Here is a 16,316-nt window from a genome sequence, read left to right on the forward strand (position 1 = left end):
ACCGTGGAAAGGCCCTCCCCACCTACCTGCAGCTTGCTGCTGTCACGGACGGTGTCCCTGGACTTTCTGGTGAGCTCCGTCGGTCTGTCCGTCTGCCCTGGGCCGGTGCCGCAATGTCCTCGTCACTGCAGCCCACTAGGGCGTCGCTGGGCTGGTCAGGCAAGTCCCACGATCTTGTTTTTCTTCCTCAGAAATGACTCCGCTCTTCTGGACTCTTGACCCCTTTACTTCCATACCAGTTACAGAGCCAGCTTGTCAAGACGCACCAAAAAGAGTTTTACAAACATGTTTCAAGGATTTTTACATTTTATTTATTTCTGAGAGACGGATGTGAGTGGGAGAGGGGCAGAGAGAGAGGGAGACACAGAATCGGAAGCAGGCTCCAGATCCGAGCCGTCAGCACAGAGCCTGACGCGGGGCTCGAACTCACAGACCGCGAGATCGTGACCTGAGCCGAAGTCGGACGCTCAACCGACTGAGCCACCCAGGCGCCCCTGTTTGCACTTTTTAAAAGTTAGATTTAGTCTTATATGTGTTTTTATTTTTTATTCTAGGGTAAGTACTATTAAACTTTGTGTTTTTTCTACAGATTGTGGCTGGTTGATAGAAATGGGATTGATTTTTATGAACTGATTTCTTTTTAATCCAGCCATCTGGCTAACATTTCTATCAATTCTGTTAATATAGTTGAAGATTATGTTTATTTCTCGGAATAATTTTATTTCTTCTGAATAACCTGAAGATTATTATTATTTCTCACATACACAGTTATGTCATCTGAAGAGTTTTCTTTTTCCTTGCCATCATTATACCTTTTGTGTCTTTTTCTTACTTTATTGCACTGTGTACAATAAAGTTCATTCACTGCATCTCAGGTGCATATGCTCTGGTTGGTCATAATCCTTGGCTCATGGCATAGTTCCGCTGTTTGTCCTTACATGGCCCGTTCTTATTCAGATTGTCTTAAAAACATATTTAGAACCAAACAGTATCCGCACCCACCCGTCTCTGGCACCCCTGTCTCCCTGCACCACCCCTGAGGGGACCATTCTCCTTTTGTTGCATCTATAGCTATTCTTCAAAGACTTTTCTTTTTAAGCTGTTTTTACTTCTTTTTTTTTTTTTTTTTTTTAATGTTTTTTATTTATTTTGGGACAGACAGAGACAGAGCACGAACGGGGGAGGGGCAGAGAGAGAGGGAGACACAGAATCGGAAACAGGCTCCAGGCTCCGAGCCACGAGCCCAGAGCCCGACGCGGGGCTCGAACTCACGGACCGCGAGATCGTGACCTGGCGGAAGTCGGACGCTCAACCGACTGCGCCACCCAGGCGCCCCTGTTTTTACTTCTTTAAGAAGGGCATCGCGCTTACACATTCACCAAATTATCAAATTTTGCTAAAATTCATCTGTGCTCTTGCATCTTTACTGTAGCTCATTTCTTTGTGCGACTGTCTCACGATTATTCTTCCGTGTTCCTGTGTTGTGTATTTAGATCGTTTCCAGGCTTCGCTGTTGTGATCGATGACTCTTGGAACATCCTTGCATGTGTCTCTTGTGCACGGGTGAGCGTTTCTTGTGAGTAGATGCTTCAGAGCGGGATTGCTAGCTCATTGTCACCAGCCAAATAGACCTAAGAAAGCAGCCTTGTTGCGATCTTGATTTACATTTCACTGGTTGTGTTAAACATCTCAGTGTGCGTTTGTTAATTATGTAGATTCCTCTTCTGGGAAATATCTGTTCATCTCTTTTGCCTGGTTTTCTGTAGGGTTGTTACGCTCGTCGTATCTATTGTGAACAGTTTCTCCCAGTTTGTAACTGCATTTTCAGTGTTTTAAAGGTATCTTTTGATGAAAACTGTGAATTTTAATGTGGCCAAAGCTATCAGTATATATTTTTAAAAGTCACTGCTACTTTTGTCTCAAGAAACTCAGGGGCGCCTGGGTGGCTCAGTCGGTTAAGTGTCCAACTTCGTCTCAAGTCATGATCTCGCGGTCTGTGAGTTCGAGCCCCGCGTCGGGCTCTGTGCTGATGGCTCGGAGCCTGGAGCCTGTTTCAGATTCTGTGTCTCCCTCTTTCTCTGACCCTCCCCTGTTCATGCTCTGTCTCTCTGTCTCAAAAATAAATAAACGTTAAAAAAAAAAAATTAGGGGCGCCTGGGTGGCGCAGTCGGTTGAGCGTCCGACTTCCGCCAGGTCACGATCTCGCGGTCCGTGAGTTCGAGCCCCGCGTCGGGCTCTGTGCTGATGGCTCGGAGCCTGGAGCCTGTTTCCGATTCTGTGTCTCCCTCTTTCTCTGACCCTCCCCTGTTCATGCTCTCTCTCTCTGTCTCAAAAATAAATAAACGTTAAAAAAAAAAAAGAAAGAAAGAAACTTTTCCTTAGGGAACCTGGATGGCTGGTTGGGATTCTCTCTCTCCCTCTCTCTCTGCTCCTCCCCTACTCTCATTCTCTCTCTCTCTCTCTCTCTCAAAAGAAATAAATAAACTTTTTTAAGGAAAAAAGATAATTTTCCTTACCGTGAGGTTTAAAAGATTATTTATCTACGTTTATTATTAAGTTTCAAATTTTATCTTTGACATATAAGTCCTAACCTATCTGGAGTTGATGTTTGACTATGGTGTGGTAACAATCAAATTTTATCTTTGGGGCGCCTGGGTGGCTCAGTCGGTTGAGCGTCTGATTTCGGCTCAGGTTGTGATCTCACAGCTCATGAGTTTGAGCCCTGCATCGGGCCTGGAGCCTGCTTCAGATTCTGTGTCTCCCTCTCTTTCTACCCCTCCCACACTCTCTCTCTCTCAAATATAAATAAACATTTAAAAAATTTTTAATTAAAAAATTTATTTGAAAAATTTTATCTCTCTCCGTAGGAATAACAACTTTGTTTCATTTATTTGTTGAAAAATGCCTTTCTTTCCCACTGTGAACTGACATCTCACTCTGTACATGCATGGGTCTGTCTCTGGAGTGTCTGTTCTATTCCACAGATGAATCTGCACCCCCACCCCCACCCCAAGGCTGTACTGTCTTCACATCTGAGGGACAATTTGCCTCTCTGCCCATCTTCCTAAGGGTTCTGGTCCTTCTTGGATTCATTCCCTTCTATATAAATATCATAATTGTTTTTATCAAGTTCCACAACAAATCCTATTGAGATTTTGATTGGATTTGCATTGAATCCCTAGATCAATTGGGGGGAAATTGACAAATTAATGAAATCTTATCTTCCTACCAATGAGCGTGATATATTTCTCCATTTACTTACGTCTTCTTTAAGTTTCACAACTTACCCAATAGAGATTGTGTACATCTTTCATTAGGGTTATTCTTAGTACCCTGATAGTCTTGTAGCTGCGTGTGGTGTAATTTTCTCATTGCTTGCTGCTGGTATGTAGGATGTAACTGCCTTTCATATTTTAATTTTCTATACTGCCACATTTCTAAACTCTCTCACGGTTTCTAAAAATGCGTATGTATATTCTGAGTTTTCTACATAAGTAATTCTATATCACGTGCAAATAGCTTCCTACCTTCCATTCCACCCTTGTCTGTAATTCCTTTGTCTTGTCATATTGTCCTGGCTAGAACTTCCTATACAGTATTGGGTATTATTTTTGAATTCCTGATTTTAAAGTGAATGTTTCTAACATTTCCTCATTGATAATGACGTTTTTCCTAGGTCTTTGTAAGTCATGGATATAAATGTAAATGTATCGACACTCTAGCATGTTAAAGAAGTTTCTAATTCTTACCAATTATTACTCTAATTCTTTATAATTATTCTAATTTCTTTCAAATTTGTATTGTATGTAATGAATTTTCTCAAAACCGTTTTTTGCACCTATGAAGTTATCGTCAGCTTTTTCTCCTTTGTACCATTAAAGTAGTGATAACATCAATTGGTTTTTTAACTTTGTTTGATGTTGGATTTGACATACGGCTGGATTTTTTTTTTTTTCTCACGTGTAGTTAAAATTCATTCTCAACCAGAATTTATTCACACTACTATTTCTTGGCATTTACGTCATTTCTGATTCAGACGATTACAAATAGCGCTGCTATGACTGCTCTCCAGCTCGGAGAACACACATCTACCCCGTTCCGTAGCAATGGGACGCGGAGTCTTGGATTCAGCTTTGGCAGGCGCTGCTAAGGAATTTCCCAGAGTGAATGTGCCAGTTTACATCCACAGCAACGTGAGGGCATTCCAGTGGCTCTGTGCTCCTACCAACACTAGCTGTTGTCTTTCGATTTGGGCCATTCTGTAGACAAGCAGTGGCTTCACATCGTAGCTTCGGTTTGCCTTCCCTGATGACTAATGAAGTTTGGCACCTTTTCCTATTTATGTTCCATTTGAACATACTCTGGTGAAGTGCCATTTTTGCATTTGGACAATGTTTTTGGTTATTCTATTCCTATTGGCTTGCAGGAGTTCTCTAGATAGTCCAGATGCAAGTCCCTTGGTGGGTTCATCTATTAAAAAGATCTTCAAGGCACCTGGGTGGCTCAGTCTGTAGCCCATGTGACTCTCCATCTCAGGGTTTTGAGTCCCACGTTGGGTGTAGAAATTACTTAAAGAAAATAACATCTTTTGTTATTGTTGTTCCATTTATTTTATTTTTATTTTTTGAGAGAAAGAGCATGAGCATGGAAGAGGGGCAGAGGGAGAGAGAATCTTTTTTTTTTTTTTTTAATGTTTATTTACTTTTGAGAGACAGAGACAGAGTGCAAGCAGGGGAGGGGCAGAGAGAAAGGGAGACACAGAATCCGAAGCGACTCCAGGCTCCGAGCTGTCAGCACAGAGCCCGATGTGGGGCTCGAACCCACAAACCGTGAGATCATGACCTGAGCCGAAGTCGGACGCCCAACCGACGGAGCCCCCCCAGGCGCCCCTGGTTTTTTAATGAGGTTCCTGCAGGAATCACACTACATAGCAAAGGCACCTTTCTCCCCTACCCCACTGGCATTTATCCAGCAAGCATTTATTTTTCACATGTCTTCGGGTCAGCGGCAGCAATGCTGGGTTCAGCTGGGGAACGCTGATCTGGGCTCCAGCCTGCAGGTTGGTTCAGATTTGCTCCACGTGTCTCCTCCTCCTGGGATCCGTGGCTCCCCAGGGCGTCTTCTTCACGCGGCAGGTGGTATCAGCGTGAGAGAGCAAGCCAAACCATGCAGGCACCTGGAAGCTTCTATCACAGCTGCACACATGGCACCGGCCAGACTCAAGTCAGTAGGCGAGGAAGGACACTTACGACAAGAAGGAGGAGGAGGAGAGGAGCGAATATGTTCTGAACAATAACCAAACGTACAACAATCCAATGTCTTGGTCACCAGTATTCACTTACCTTCTACAGAAAAGATACGCTCACTGCCTCCTGCTCCAAAAGTGTCCCAATCACGGTGTCAGGCTCCAAGTCCCAGACGTGACGATCCTACATCTTCTGGATTCTACATCCTCTCTCCTTCCTCCGGATAGCCATGAGCCACAAAGACAGATCTGGTCCGGGATTCACTTGGCCTGTGGCTGTTTCATGGATGCTGGCAGAAGACGTGAGATTCCTAGATCAGAGACAAAGGACATTATTATTCGTTGCACAGCACGGGTAGCAGCACGTCTATGACAGTCCCATGAAGATGATGTGATATGGCCCAGGTGTGTGCTACACACAGTGTGTTTGTTGTGTCACTGATTCGGGGAATCCGCCACTTTAGTTTTTTTAATGTTTGTTTATTTTGAGACAGAATGCACGTGTGCAAGTGAGTCGGGGAGGGGCAAAGAGAGGGAGAGAGAGAATCCCAAGCAGGCTCTGTGCTGTCAGCGCAGAGCCCCACATGGGGTTAGATCCCACCGAGCGTGAGATCATGACCTGAGCCCGCTGAGCCACCCAGGCGCCCCTGCTGCTTTACTAGCAAGCAGTAAGCAAGCCTGCTCTCGGTCTGGAGGGAGAGAGCATCTCATCCCTCAGGACTGCTCACTGCAAACATGACCCTGAGAAATGGCCCGGGTAAAGGGCAGTCAGGGCCTTGCATTCTTGGCACACCCAACAAAGCGTGTAGGGTGCTCAAAAGACCCGTGGAGGACCGTCCCTCCCAACAATCCCCCCATCGGTCCTCGGCCTCTGGCGAGTTTTGACACAAGTGTCCACTCTACTGGCCGCTCAGATTAGTCTGGCCGACAGACACTGACACCAAATCCGTTCAACTTGTCTGGTACGTGTTTGTTCAAGGCTGCCGTCGTCAGGTTCCAGGTGGCAGGAAGAGGCCAGCCTGCGGCACTGACCTCAGCCGTGTCCTCCACACCCAGGACTCGCGTGCGGTGGGTCCCAGGGGGCACTGGTGGGTCTTATTTCGGACAGTCAGGGCACAGTCCGTGGCAGACCTGTTACTCACAAAGACCCACACGACAGAGTTGAGACTGACCTCTGATCTTTGATGTCATTGCCAACATGGGGTGCAATAGATGGGCTGAAAAGCAGCCCCCCACGCCCCCGGAGAAGCTTCGGTCCGCTCGGCTCCCACACTTCATGCACGGCCTGGAGAGCACAGGTCTCTCCAGTTGGGCTTTGCTGTTAAACTTGCTTCGGCTGTGCCACATGGGCCGTGTGGCTGAGACGCTGCACCTTGGTGGCCGTGCCTGCCATAACCCAGCTGGTTTCACAGCCCACGGATGGAGGTGGGAGACCCAGTGGCGGGTCAGACCCAGTCACAGCCACTGCTAGACGGTGCCTCTGGGCTGCATGCCGGGTCTGCAGGACGGACAGCACCAGACGGCCCCATCCTGCACCTCCAGGCTCTAAGAGCTCCCCGCAGGTGCATGCTCCTGTCCCCCATCCATGGCCACAAAATCAGTTCTCCTTTTCTTCCACCATCCCTTACTCCCTTCTGGAACATTCATCTGAAGGGCCAGGGCTACTGGGGATGGACCCTGTTTTGGTGCTCAAGGACCCTGCCGCCCCCACAGGAGAATCCGGGTGGCAGAGCCAGAACTAAGCCCTCCTGGGGCCCAGCTGCCAGCGGAGGGTGCAGAGACCCGGCGGTCTGGGGCAAGCTCCGTGCCCAGCAGCGAGGAGATGGCCGCGTCCCCCGGAGGGGGCGAGGAAGCAGGGCGCGGGCCCAGCACTGACTGCACAGTACCACACGGGTGGCAGACGGCCTGGGGTGCCACCGAACACCCCAACAGTCGCCTGTTGCTGGTTGCCGAGGCGACAAAAGGCACACCACCGCATGCTGGGTCAGGGGTCGGCAAACCGCAGCCTGTTTCCATGTGGCCTGTGGGCCAGGAGTGGTCTTTACCTTTGTAAAGGGTTGTAAAAAAATAAATACAAGAGCAAAGAGGCGACAGACTTCCCTCTGTCCCTGTCACGGCGTCTGCTGCCCCCTCCACAGATGGCGACCGAAATCCAGCTTGCTGCCCCCAAGCACTCCTGCCGGTGCCACAAACGGATCAAGGGGATCTTCTGCCTCCTGAGTCACCGCAGCTGAGCCTCACACTTTGCCACCACCTTGCACAGGTGTCCCTTCCAGGGCAGGACACATCCCCACCGCCCGCCGGCTGTCCCCAGGCCAGCGCCACCTGTCCGGGGCTTCTCTCCGTTCCGGGCACCGCAGAGTGAGCCAGGAGTCCGCTGTGAGCATCCCACGCGGCCAAGGGCTCCGGCTCGCGGGGCAGAAGCCAGCGTGTCCCTGCCACGGGGCGGCAGATCGGCTGCGCCGGGAGGGCTCTGTGCAGGCTAGCCCCGGGCTTCCGGGCCACCAGCCAGGCCACCGGCCAGCTCCACGAGACCCCTCATCCTCCCGGCAGGTCTGTGTTCCCAGCCAGCCGGCCAACCGAGCGGTGTGCCTGGAGCCTTTGCTGCACCGCGACCCTGGGCCACGGCAGGTCCCCAGCAGGCGGGAAGCACGTTGTGTTCAGGAGCTATTCTCGGTCCCCTGCATTTCTGCAGAGATCTCAGAATCAGCCTGTCCACTCCGAAGGAAGGAAGGAAGGAAGGAAGGAAGGAAGGAAGGAAGGAAGGAAGGAAGGAAGGAGAGAGAAGTTGCTGGGGTTTTGTCTGGGATCACCTTGAATCTGCAGGTCACTCTGGGGAGAATTGATGCCTTTCTCATATTGTGTCTTTCAGACCGTGATCACGATCTGCTCCTTTTAACTGAGGCTTCTCCTCTCAGCTGTGTTTTGTGTGTTGGCGGTAGGGGTCTGGCACATACTTCGCCAGGGTTCTTTCCCTAGGCATCGGTGGCTTTAACGCCGTAGCAAACGGGACCTCTTTTTACACCATGCTCTCGAGGCACGGCATGCACACAGTGAGAGCAGGTCTTGCGCAGACACCTGCACCACCCCCGCCCGGGTGAGGGGTCCCCGCTGCGGGAAGCCCCCGCGCCCTGTTCTATACTCCGGCCGTCGGAGACAACCGCTACCCGCTGGTCAGCACGGATGGCTTCCCACCGCGCGCTCACACCGCCTGTCGCACCCGGCCTGTCGTGGGCTCGCTGTCCCCGCAGAGGTCCGGGGGTCTGCCCGCTGCGCCTGCGACGGCCGGGGGCTTGCGTCCTGCTCGGCACGGCCGTGAGGGCGCCGGTCTGTGTGGACGCCAGAGGCCGGTCCTCCTGCTTTGCCGGCCACCGCGAGGCTCACCCTTGGCTTTGGAAGAAACTGCTGGCTTTCCGCCATGGGCCTGACGTTCCGGGCTCCCTCCCGTGTCTGTGAGTTCTGGCTGCCGCGCATCCTCGCCCACCTCGGTATCGTGACCCTTAGGTTTGCGGCCGCTCTGGTAAGCGTGCTTTAATTTGTGTTCCCCTGACGACAAATCACGCTGGACACATCGCCCTGTGTTTGCTGGCTCTACAGGCGTCCTTGTGAAGTGCCCGTGGCTGCTGTCTGCCCACTTTTTTTTTTTTTTAAATCTTTGTACTTTTTCGACCTTTATTTTTAAATTTTTTTTTTTTTTGATGTTTATTTATTTTTGAGACAGAGAGAGACAGAGCATGAACGGGGGAGGGTCAGAGAGAGAGGGAGACACAGAATCCGAAGAGGGCTCCAGTCTCCGAGCTGTCAGCACAGAGCACGACGCGGGGCTCGAACTCACGACCGTGAGATCATGACCTGAGCCGAAGTCAGACGCTCAACCGACTGAGCCACCCAGGCGCCCCGCCGTCTGCCCATTTTTATTTTTTTATTTTTTTATTTTTTTATTTTTTTTATTTTTATTTTTTTTTTCCAACGTTTTTTATTTATTTTTGGGACAGAGAGAGACAGAGCATGAACGGGGGAGGGGCAGAGAGAGAGGGAGACACAGAATCGGAAACAGGCTCCAGGCTCCGAGCCATCGGCCCAGAGCCCGACGCGGGGCTCGAACTCACAGACCGCGAGATCGTGACCTGGCTGAAGTCGGACGCTTAACCGACTGCGCCACCCAGGCGCCCCCGTCTGCCCATTTTTAAATTAGGTCGTTTGTCTCATTATTTATTTGGCGCTTTTCATACAGGCTGTCAGGTCTGCGTATTGAGAATCGTTTCTCCGAGTCAGTGGCCTGCCCTTTCGCTTTCTTGGTGACGCCGTTTGAAGGCTAGAAGTATTTCACGGAGCCTAATTTGTCAGCTTTTCCTTTTGTGACAGGGCCCTTGGCCTCTCGTCTGAAATGGCTTCGCCCACGCCCAAGTCATAGAGATGCTCTCCAGTGGCTCCTTCTGGAAGCCCTGTGGCTTTGACCTTCACAGTTTGATCTGTCATCCATCCTGAGTTAATTTTCGCGCATGGCGGGAAGGCGCCAAGTCCATGTGGTTTTCGTAGCGACGGCCAGCGGACCCGGCGCCGTTCCCGAAAGGGCTGGTTTCTCCACCCTGAACTGCTTGGCGCCTCGTCAGAAACAGACTCTCCGGAACGAATTCTGGCTCCTCTGTGCTGTGTTCTGTTTCAGCTCACCTTTCCTTGTACCAACACCCCGCTTCATCACTGTCTCCAGTACTTTGGAAAACTGTTCTGGAATGCGACAGGGCAAGTTCTCCCAGCACGATTTCCTCCTCAATGTTGCCCTGGCTGTTCCCCGTCTTTGGGTTTTTCTGCTTTGTTTGTTGTTTTCTCTACAAAAATCTTTATTTTAACATTTAAAAGAAAGCTATTCTCTGTCTTTTGAATTTTCATATAAATTTGGCCACCCGCTTGCACATCGCTCCAAGAAAGACCTGGTGGGCTTTTGACTGCGATTCCATCAAATCTGCAGGTCATTTCGGTACGGAGACGTCCAGCGTGAGGCGTGACGCGTCCCAGGCCACCCACGTGCTCCTTGGCTTTCCTCTGCGATGTCTTAGCTCAGAGTTTTTTAAGTCAAACTTACTCAGATGTATTTGATATATTCTTGATACTTTTATAAATGTATTCTATAAATTTTGATACTTTTATAAATGGTGCTTTTTTATCTTTTTTTTTTTTTTTTTGGTGAGAATATATAAAATCTACTCTCTGACAAATTTCAGTTATTCCATACAGCGTTCTCATCTGTAGTCACCGTGTCTTACACGACGTCCTCAGACCATAGTCATCTGTGTGTGGACCCTTTGACCAGCCTCTCCCTGTGTCCCCTGCACCCAGCCCCTGGCAGCCACTTTTCTGCTCTGTTTCTGGGAGTTTGACTTTTTTCTTTTGAGTATCCACTCGCAAGTGTTACAAATGGCGTTTTAAATTTTATTTTCCAATTCCTTGCGCCAAGGTATAGAATATTCCATTGTTCTTTGTACATTGACACTATAGCCCAAAGTGCTGATAAATTCACTTCTTGGTTCTAGTAGTTTGTAGATGCCTTTGGAGTTTCCACAGAACCACATCACCCCGTGTCTTCCTTTCTCGTCTTTAGGCCTTTGTTTCTCGTTCTTGCCTCATTGCACTGAGAACCTCCGGTAGTGAGAGTGGGCAGGAACCCACCCGGGTGCCAGCCGCGGAGTCTCCATGCACACCTCGTCACGTCAGTCAGACGCGGCTCCCGCCACCCCCTTGTTTGCTGAGTGGTCTTCCCCTCCTTCCTCCATCCTGCCCCCGCCCTCCCTCTTGGCTTCCTCCCTCCCTCCCTCCTTCCTCCCTTACCCCCTTCCTTCCTTTCCTTCCTTCTTCCTTCCTTACTCCCTCCCTCCCTCCTTCCTTCCCTTCCTTTTCCTTCCCTTCCTTCTTCCTTCCTTCCTTCCTTCCTTCCTTCCTTCCTTCCTTCCTTCCTTCCTTCTTCCTTCCCCCTTCCTTTCTCTCTCCCTTCCTTCCCTCCCTCCCTCCCTTCTTCCTCCCTTCCTTCCTCCCTCCCTTCCTTCCTTTCCTTCCTTCCTCCCTCCCTTCCTCCCTTCCTTCCTCCCTTTCTCCCTCCCTTCCTTCCTCCCTCCCTTCCCCCTTCCTTCCCTTCCTTCTTCCTTCCCCCTTCCTTCCTTTCCTTCCTTCCTCCCTTCCTTCCTCCCTTTCTCCCTCCCTTCCTTCCTCCTTTCCTCCCTCCCTCCTTCCTCCCTCCCTCCCTCCCTCCTTCCTCCCTCCGCCCTTTCTCCCTCCCTTCCCTCATGAATGACACAGAATGTATCAGGTGATCTCCCTGCTTCTGTTGAGACGATCTTAGTATTCTGCTGATGTGGCAAATGGCACTGATGGATCCAGGAATGTGAAACAAACCTTCCCCCTTCCCAGCCCTTCCTGTCTATAGCGGGATGATGCCACTGCCACCTTTGTTCCTGACACTGGTTACCCGCCCCTGCCCTCATCAGCCAGGGTTTTGTCAGCTTTCACTCGGCTTTTTCAGAGAACCGGTGTTTTGTTCAACTTTGTATTTCCCATTTTGCTTACTTTTGTTTTTACCTTTACTATCCGATTTGTTCTTTTAGTAACTTCTTTAGCTGGACGGGTGGCTCATTAATTTTCAATGTTTGTTATCAATACATGCATTTAAGAATCTGTTTCTCTTTATTTTCTACTGTAACTGCATCCGAAAATTTTTGAATATAGTATTTTTTGTACTGTTTGGTTCAGTATTTTCTGATCTCCATTACAATTATTTCTTTAATCCTTCATAATTTAGAAATTGGTTTCCCATCAATGTGTTAGCATCTGGTTTTATAGTTAGCTTTTGTTTTCTTGTTAGCGTAACTGTATCTTGACCAGAGACTATGGTCTGTCTCACTACAATACTCGGGCGTTTGTGGTAAGTTGCTTTGTGTGGTCATTTTTTGTCAGTGCTGCTCAGTGCTCAAAAATAATGTGAACCCTGCAATTGTCGGGTAAAGTGGGATCAGGTTTATTCATTGTGTTGTTCAAATCTTTTGTATTATTAACCGAGTTGTTTTTCTGTTTGTTTGTTTTTTTTTTGGTTTTTTTTTGGTTTTTTTTTTTTTTTTGGTCTGCTTTTTCTATCAACTGCTAAGCAAAGTACAATAAGAATTTTGGGGAACGTATCTGTCTCTCATAATTCTGTCCACTTTTGGTTTATATTTTTTGGACTGTGATTGATTTTATTTTGGTTAGAATTTGCCTGGTGTATCTCTTCCTTTCAACCATTCTCTAACCTTATATTTTTACCTATTTCTCTGCATAAAATTTGACTTTTTAATTTTTTTTTAATGTTTACTTTTGAGAGAGACCGACTGTGAGTGGCAAAAGGGCAGAGAGAGAGGGAGACACAGAATCTGAAACAGGCTCCAGGCTCTGAGCTGTCAGCATAGAGCCTGAGGCGGGGCTTGAATTCGGGAACGGCAAGATCAATACCTGAGCTGAAATCGGATGCTTAATCTTTTTTTTTTTTTTTTTTTTAATTTTTTTTTTTTTCAACTTTTTAAATTTATTTTTGGGACAGAGAGAGAGACAGAGCATGAACGGGGGAGGGGCAGAGAGAGAGGGAGACACAGAATCGGAAACAGGCTCCAGGCTCCGAGCCATCAGCCCAGAGCCTGACGCGGGGCTCGAACTCACGGACCGCGAGATCGTGACCTGGCTGAAGTAGGCCGCTTAAACGACTGCGCCACCCAGGCGCCCCCGGATGCTTAATCTACTGAGCCACCCAGGCACCCCTAAAATTTGATTTTTTTAATCCAGATATTGACAACACTCTTTTAAGTGATGCCTTTAATATTGACGTTTTCTGTGATCATTTACACACGTGTACCTGTATATTCTGTAGTAATCTATTATTGCATAACAGACTAATCCAGAAGTTAAGCAACGGCCCCTGGGGGGCTCAGTCGGTTAAGTGGTTGAGTGTCTGACTCTTGGTTTCGGCTCGGGTCGTGATCTCACAGTTCACGGGATCGAGCCTCGTCGGGCTCTTCGCTGACAGTGGGGAGCCTGCTTGGGAGCCTCTCTCTCCCTCTCTCTCTCTACCCCTCCCCCACCTGCTCTCTCTCTCTCTCTCAAAATAAACAAACGTTTTTTAAAAAGTTAAAGCAACAAACACTATCCCGTGAGTTTCTGGGGGTCAGGAATCCAAGGGTGGCCTAACTGTGCAGGGCTGGCCCCCCAGTCTCTCTCACGGGATCAGATGCTGGCGGGGGCTGTATCTGCAGGGTTGACGGAGGCTGGGCCCACCTCCACCAAGGCCCACTCACGCGGCTGGGGGCCTCAGCGCCTTGCCACGGGGCCTCCGAACACCGCGGCAAGCTTCCTCCAGAATGGGTGAGCCGGGAGAGCAGGCCGTAGGGAGTGCAAAGTGACGACGTCCTGCTGGTCCGAGGGCACAGCAGGCAGGAACCTGGAGGCCTACAACGTCACTTACCTGCTTGGATTGTTTTTTTCTTTAGCTGTTCCTTCTTCCAGTTTGGAGGTGATCCACTCTATTTCTGCTCTTTCGGGGGCTGCTTGAATTACTAGTTACCAGAGTCTGAAGTTAAGAAAATCGTCCTCTACCCCTGCCCAGCCCAAACGGTGACCCTCCCGCCCGGCAGGTGCCACACCCCTGGTTTCTTGCAGCTGTCGTCTTACAGTTTAATCCTGTCTTTATTTTAATCCCACTGGGTGTTGTTCTTATCACTGCTTACACCGTCTGTGTCTTTCTGTACCTACCCACCTACATTCCTCTCGCCCTTCATGCCTCCACGCGTCTCAGACTTTCAACATGGACTCTGCTCAAGTCAGCTCTAGAATGTCCCTCGGGCGGGGCCTGGGGGCGGCACGCGCACCCTCCTTTTGGGGCTGCAGAGGTCTTTCTGGCCGGTGCTCCCGAGATGGCTCCTCCTCTGCCGTGGGGTCCCCCCACCCTCGCTCGCTCGTTCCCCGGGCCTGGCGGCTGCCTTCCTCCCCAGGAGAGCCCTCCGTTCTGCCCGCTGCGTCCAGCTGTGTTGTCCTTTTTTATCCTTGTAACTGGAACTTCCTTAATCTGCATACTGGTGCCCTAATCAGTTACGGGAAACTCGAAGCCATTGCCTCCTTCCCTGGTGGCTCCATGGTGTTTGTGAAGCCCTGTGGCTCGCTGACCTCCAGACCTCCCGTCCCTCGCTTGTTTGGTCTCTGGAGCGGCCTCCCAACATGTCTCATCAGTGTCTGGTACTCTGTGATCCCGCCCCAGAAATTCTAATTTTAGTTATCTTATAGCTTCACTTTTGAGAAGTTCTGCTTTCTGATAAAGCTATTTGGTCATATTTGTGGCTCCTTTCCCTGCCGGTGAGCCCCGAACCCACCCAAAAGCATGTAGCTCGCAGCCTGCCGGCTGATGGCCCGTAATTCTCACACTTGAAGTTTGGGGTCAGGCTCTCATACACTTCCTGAGGCTCGCTCACATTTTATTACAAATGCCTCATTTTCTCAAAATAAATTACTTGTGGGGATTGGGGACTGGTGCCCCTGCTGCCCCCAGGAAGGCCGCTCGTTTTAAGTCCAAAGCCTGATGCTCTGGGACCCTCACCCCAGCCCAGGGACAAGAAGTTGTCATGAAAATCTGTTCAGAGGCTAGCTCAGGGTCCGTTTCCTCTGGGATTTCCACGGCACTGCTCAGCACCACGTGGCACTCTCAAAGTCCCGGGGCGCAGGGCAGGGCAGGGCGGGATATGTTCGTTCACCTTTGCACCTAGGGTGGGTGTCTCTCATCCCTCTTCTGTCCTCCACACCCCATGAGGCCTTGGAACCTTGGGCTCCTGGTGACCCTGGCTGGCAAAGCCCCAGAGAAAGGCCCACCTGCCCGCAGCCTTGTTCAGAGAATTCCTTGCTTTTTGCCAGTGTTTTGTTGCTTTTAAGAAAATGCTTTTCATACTTTATGCCCCGGGTCCGGTGGTTTCCACCGCAAGGGTGGTCTGGACCCCAGACCACCCGTTCCTGAGTGCACCCCCATCCAGCGCCCCCCACCTTCCCTTTCACACCCGCAAGATGCCTGAGGCGCGCCTGTCCTGCTGCTTAGCCCTCCCCCCAGCCAGGCCCAGGGCTCAGGGTCAAGGCCTCTCCTTCCAAATCCCACTCCCTCCACCCACCTCTGGCTACCAGTCCCTGGCCCCGTCCTCCTTGGCTTGAAGCTGGCCTGGCCTCTGTCCCTTCTGGCCCCAGGGCGGGCTCTGTTTGGCCCTGGGGTGCGTTGGTGGGCAGAGCTGCTGTCCTTGGCCAATGTGCCTGCCTGCACCCCCGCCTCTCACACCCTCGTGCCCCACGCAGGCCCTGGCGTGTCCTGTGGGACAGGCTTGTCCCAGCCCCTCAGGGTGGCATCGTTCCCGGGCTCTGGCTCAGTATCTGCTCGAGGCTCCAGGAAGCCGTCGGCTGCTTTGCATAGGGGCTGGGTGGCCCTGCTCCCACCCACCCCGCCCAGACCCCTGGAGGAGTGACTCAGCACCGGCCATTGGTGGTGGGTGACTCTGATAGGCGTGGCGTCCAGGCCCGTGGCACTCCTGGGCTGGGCGGCTGCTGGCTGGGGAGCCCCTGGCCCCCAGGCCAGGAAAGCCTGGGGAGCCCTGCCCTGCCCCTGCACGCTTGCCAGCTGGGTTTCTGGGCTACGGGCAGCCCGCAGCCCGAAGGCTGACTAGGCCTCAGCACAGCGGGGGAGCAGAAGGAGCTTGGCCCAGGCCCACCCCACGCCCTAAAGAGGGCCGGCCAGACCCCTGGGGGCAACCTCGGATCAAAGGCTGGAGGCCCGGAGGACAAAGGCAGAGGGAGCCTGGCCAAGGTTTCAGCTTCTTGGAGACCTTGACTGCCCCCCCCACGAAGGGCACACGATGTCACTTGCCTGCTGGCCTCCCCCATCCTGGGGTGTCAGAGTAGCTGTGTGGTTATCCTGAAGCAGCAGCTTCAGCACAGGGGGATGACCTCTCCAGACGGCCAGTCTGCCCACCCTCACCTGTCACGGACACTGCCGGGCCACCCGTCCGCAGCCCTCCTGGCCACAACACCCTCA

The 16,316-nt window shown here is 50.9% G+C and overlaps 1 protein-coding gene across 9 annotated transcripts in view; it reads left to right on the top strand.

Moving 5' to 3' along the window:
• The window catches only part of LOC131518666 (protein monoglycylase TTLL8-like), an 89,406-nt gene that overhangs the window by 46,186 nt on the left and 26,904 nt on the right, over positions 1–16,316 (top strand). The window contains exon 13 of one of the 9 annotated variants that reach the window (XM_058740947.1): positions 10,215–10,357. The exons of the other annotated variants lie outside the window; for them this stretch is intronic. Coding sequence (XP_058596930.1) covers positions 10,215–10,342 — 128 coding nt within the window. The 3' untranslated portion in view covers positions 10,343–10,357. Of the gene's footprint in view, positions 1–10,214; positions 10,358–16,316 lie in introns of those variants that run through there. 9 annotated transcript variants of the gene reach the window in all.

Source organism: Neofelis nebulosa, chromosome 8, assembly GCF_028018385.1.
Source record: "Neofelis nebulosa isolate mNeoNeb1 chromosome 8, mNeoNeb1.pri, whole genome shotgun sequence".
Classification (NCBI taxonomy): Eukaryota; Metazoa; Chordata; class Mammalia; order Carnivora; family Felidae; genus Neofelis; species Neofelis nebulosa.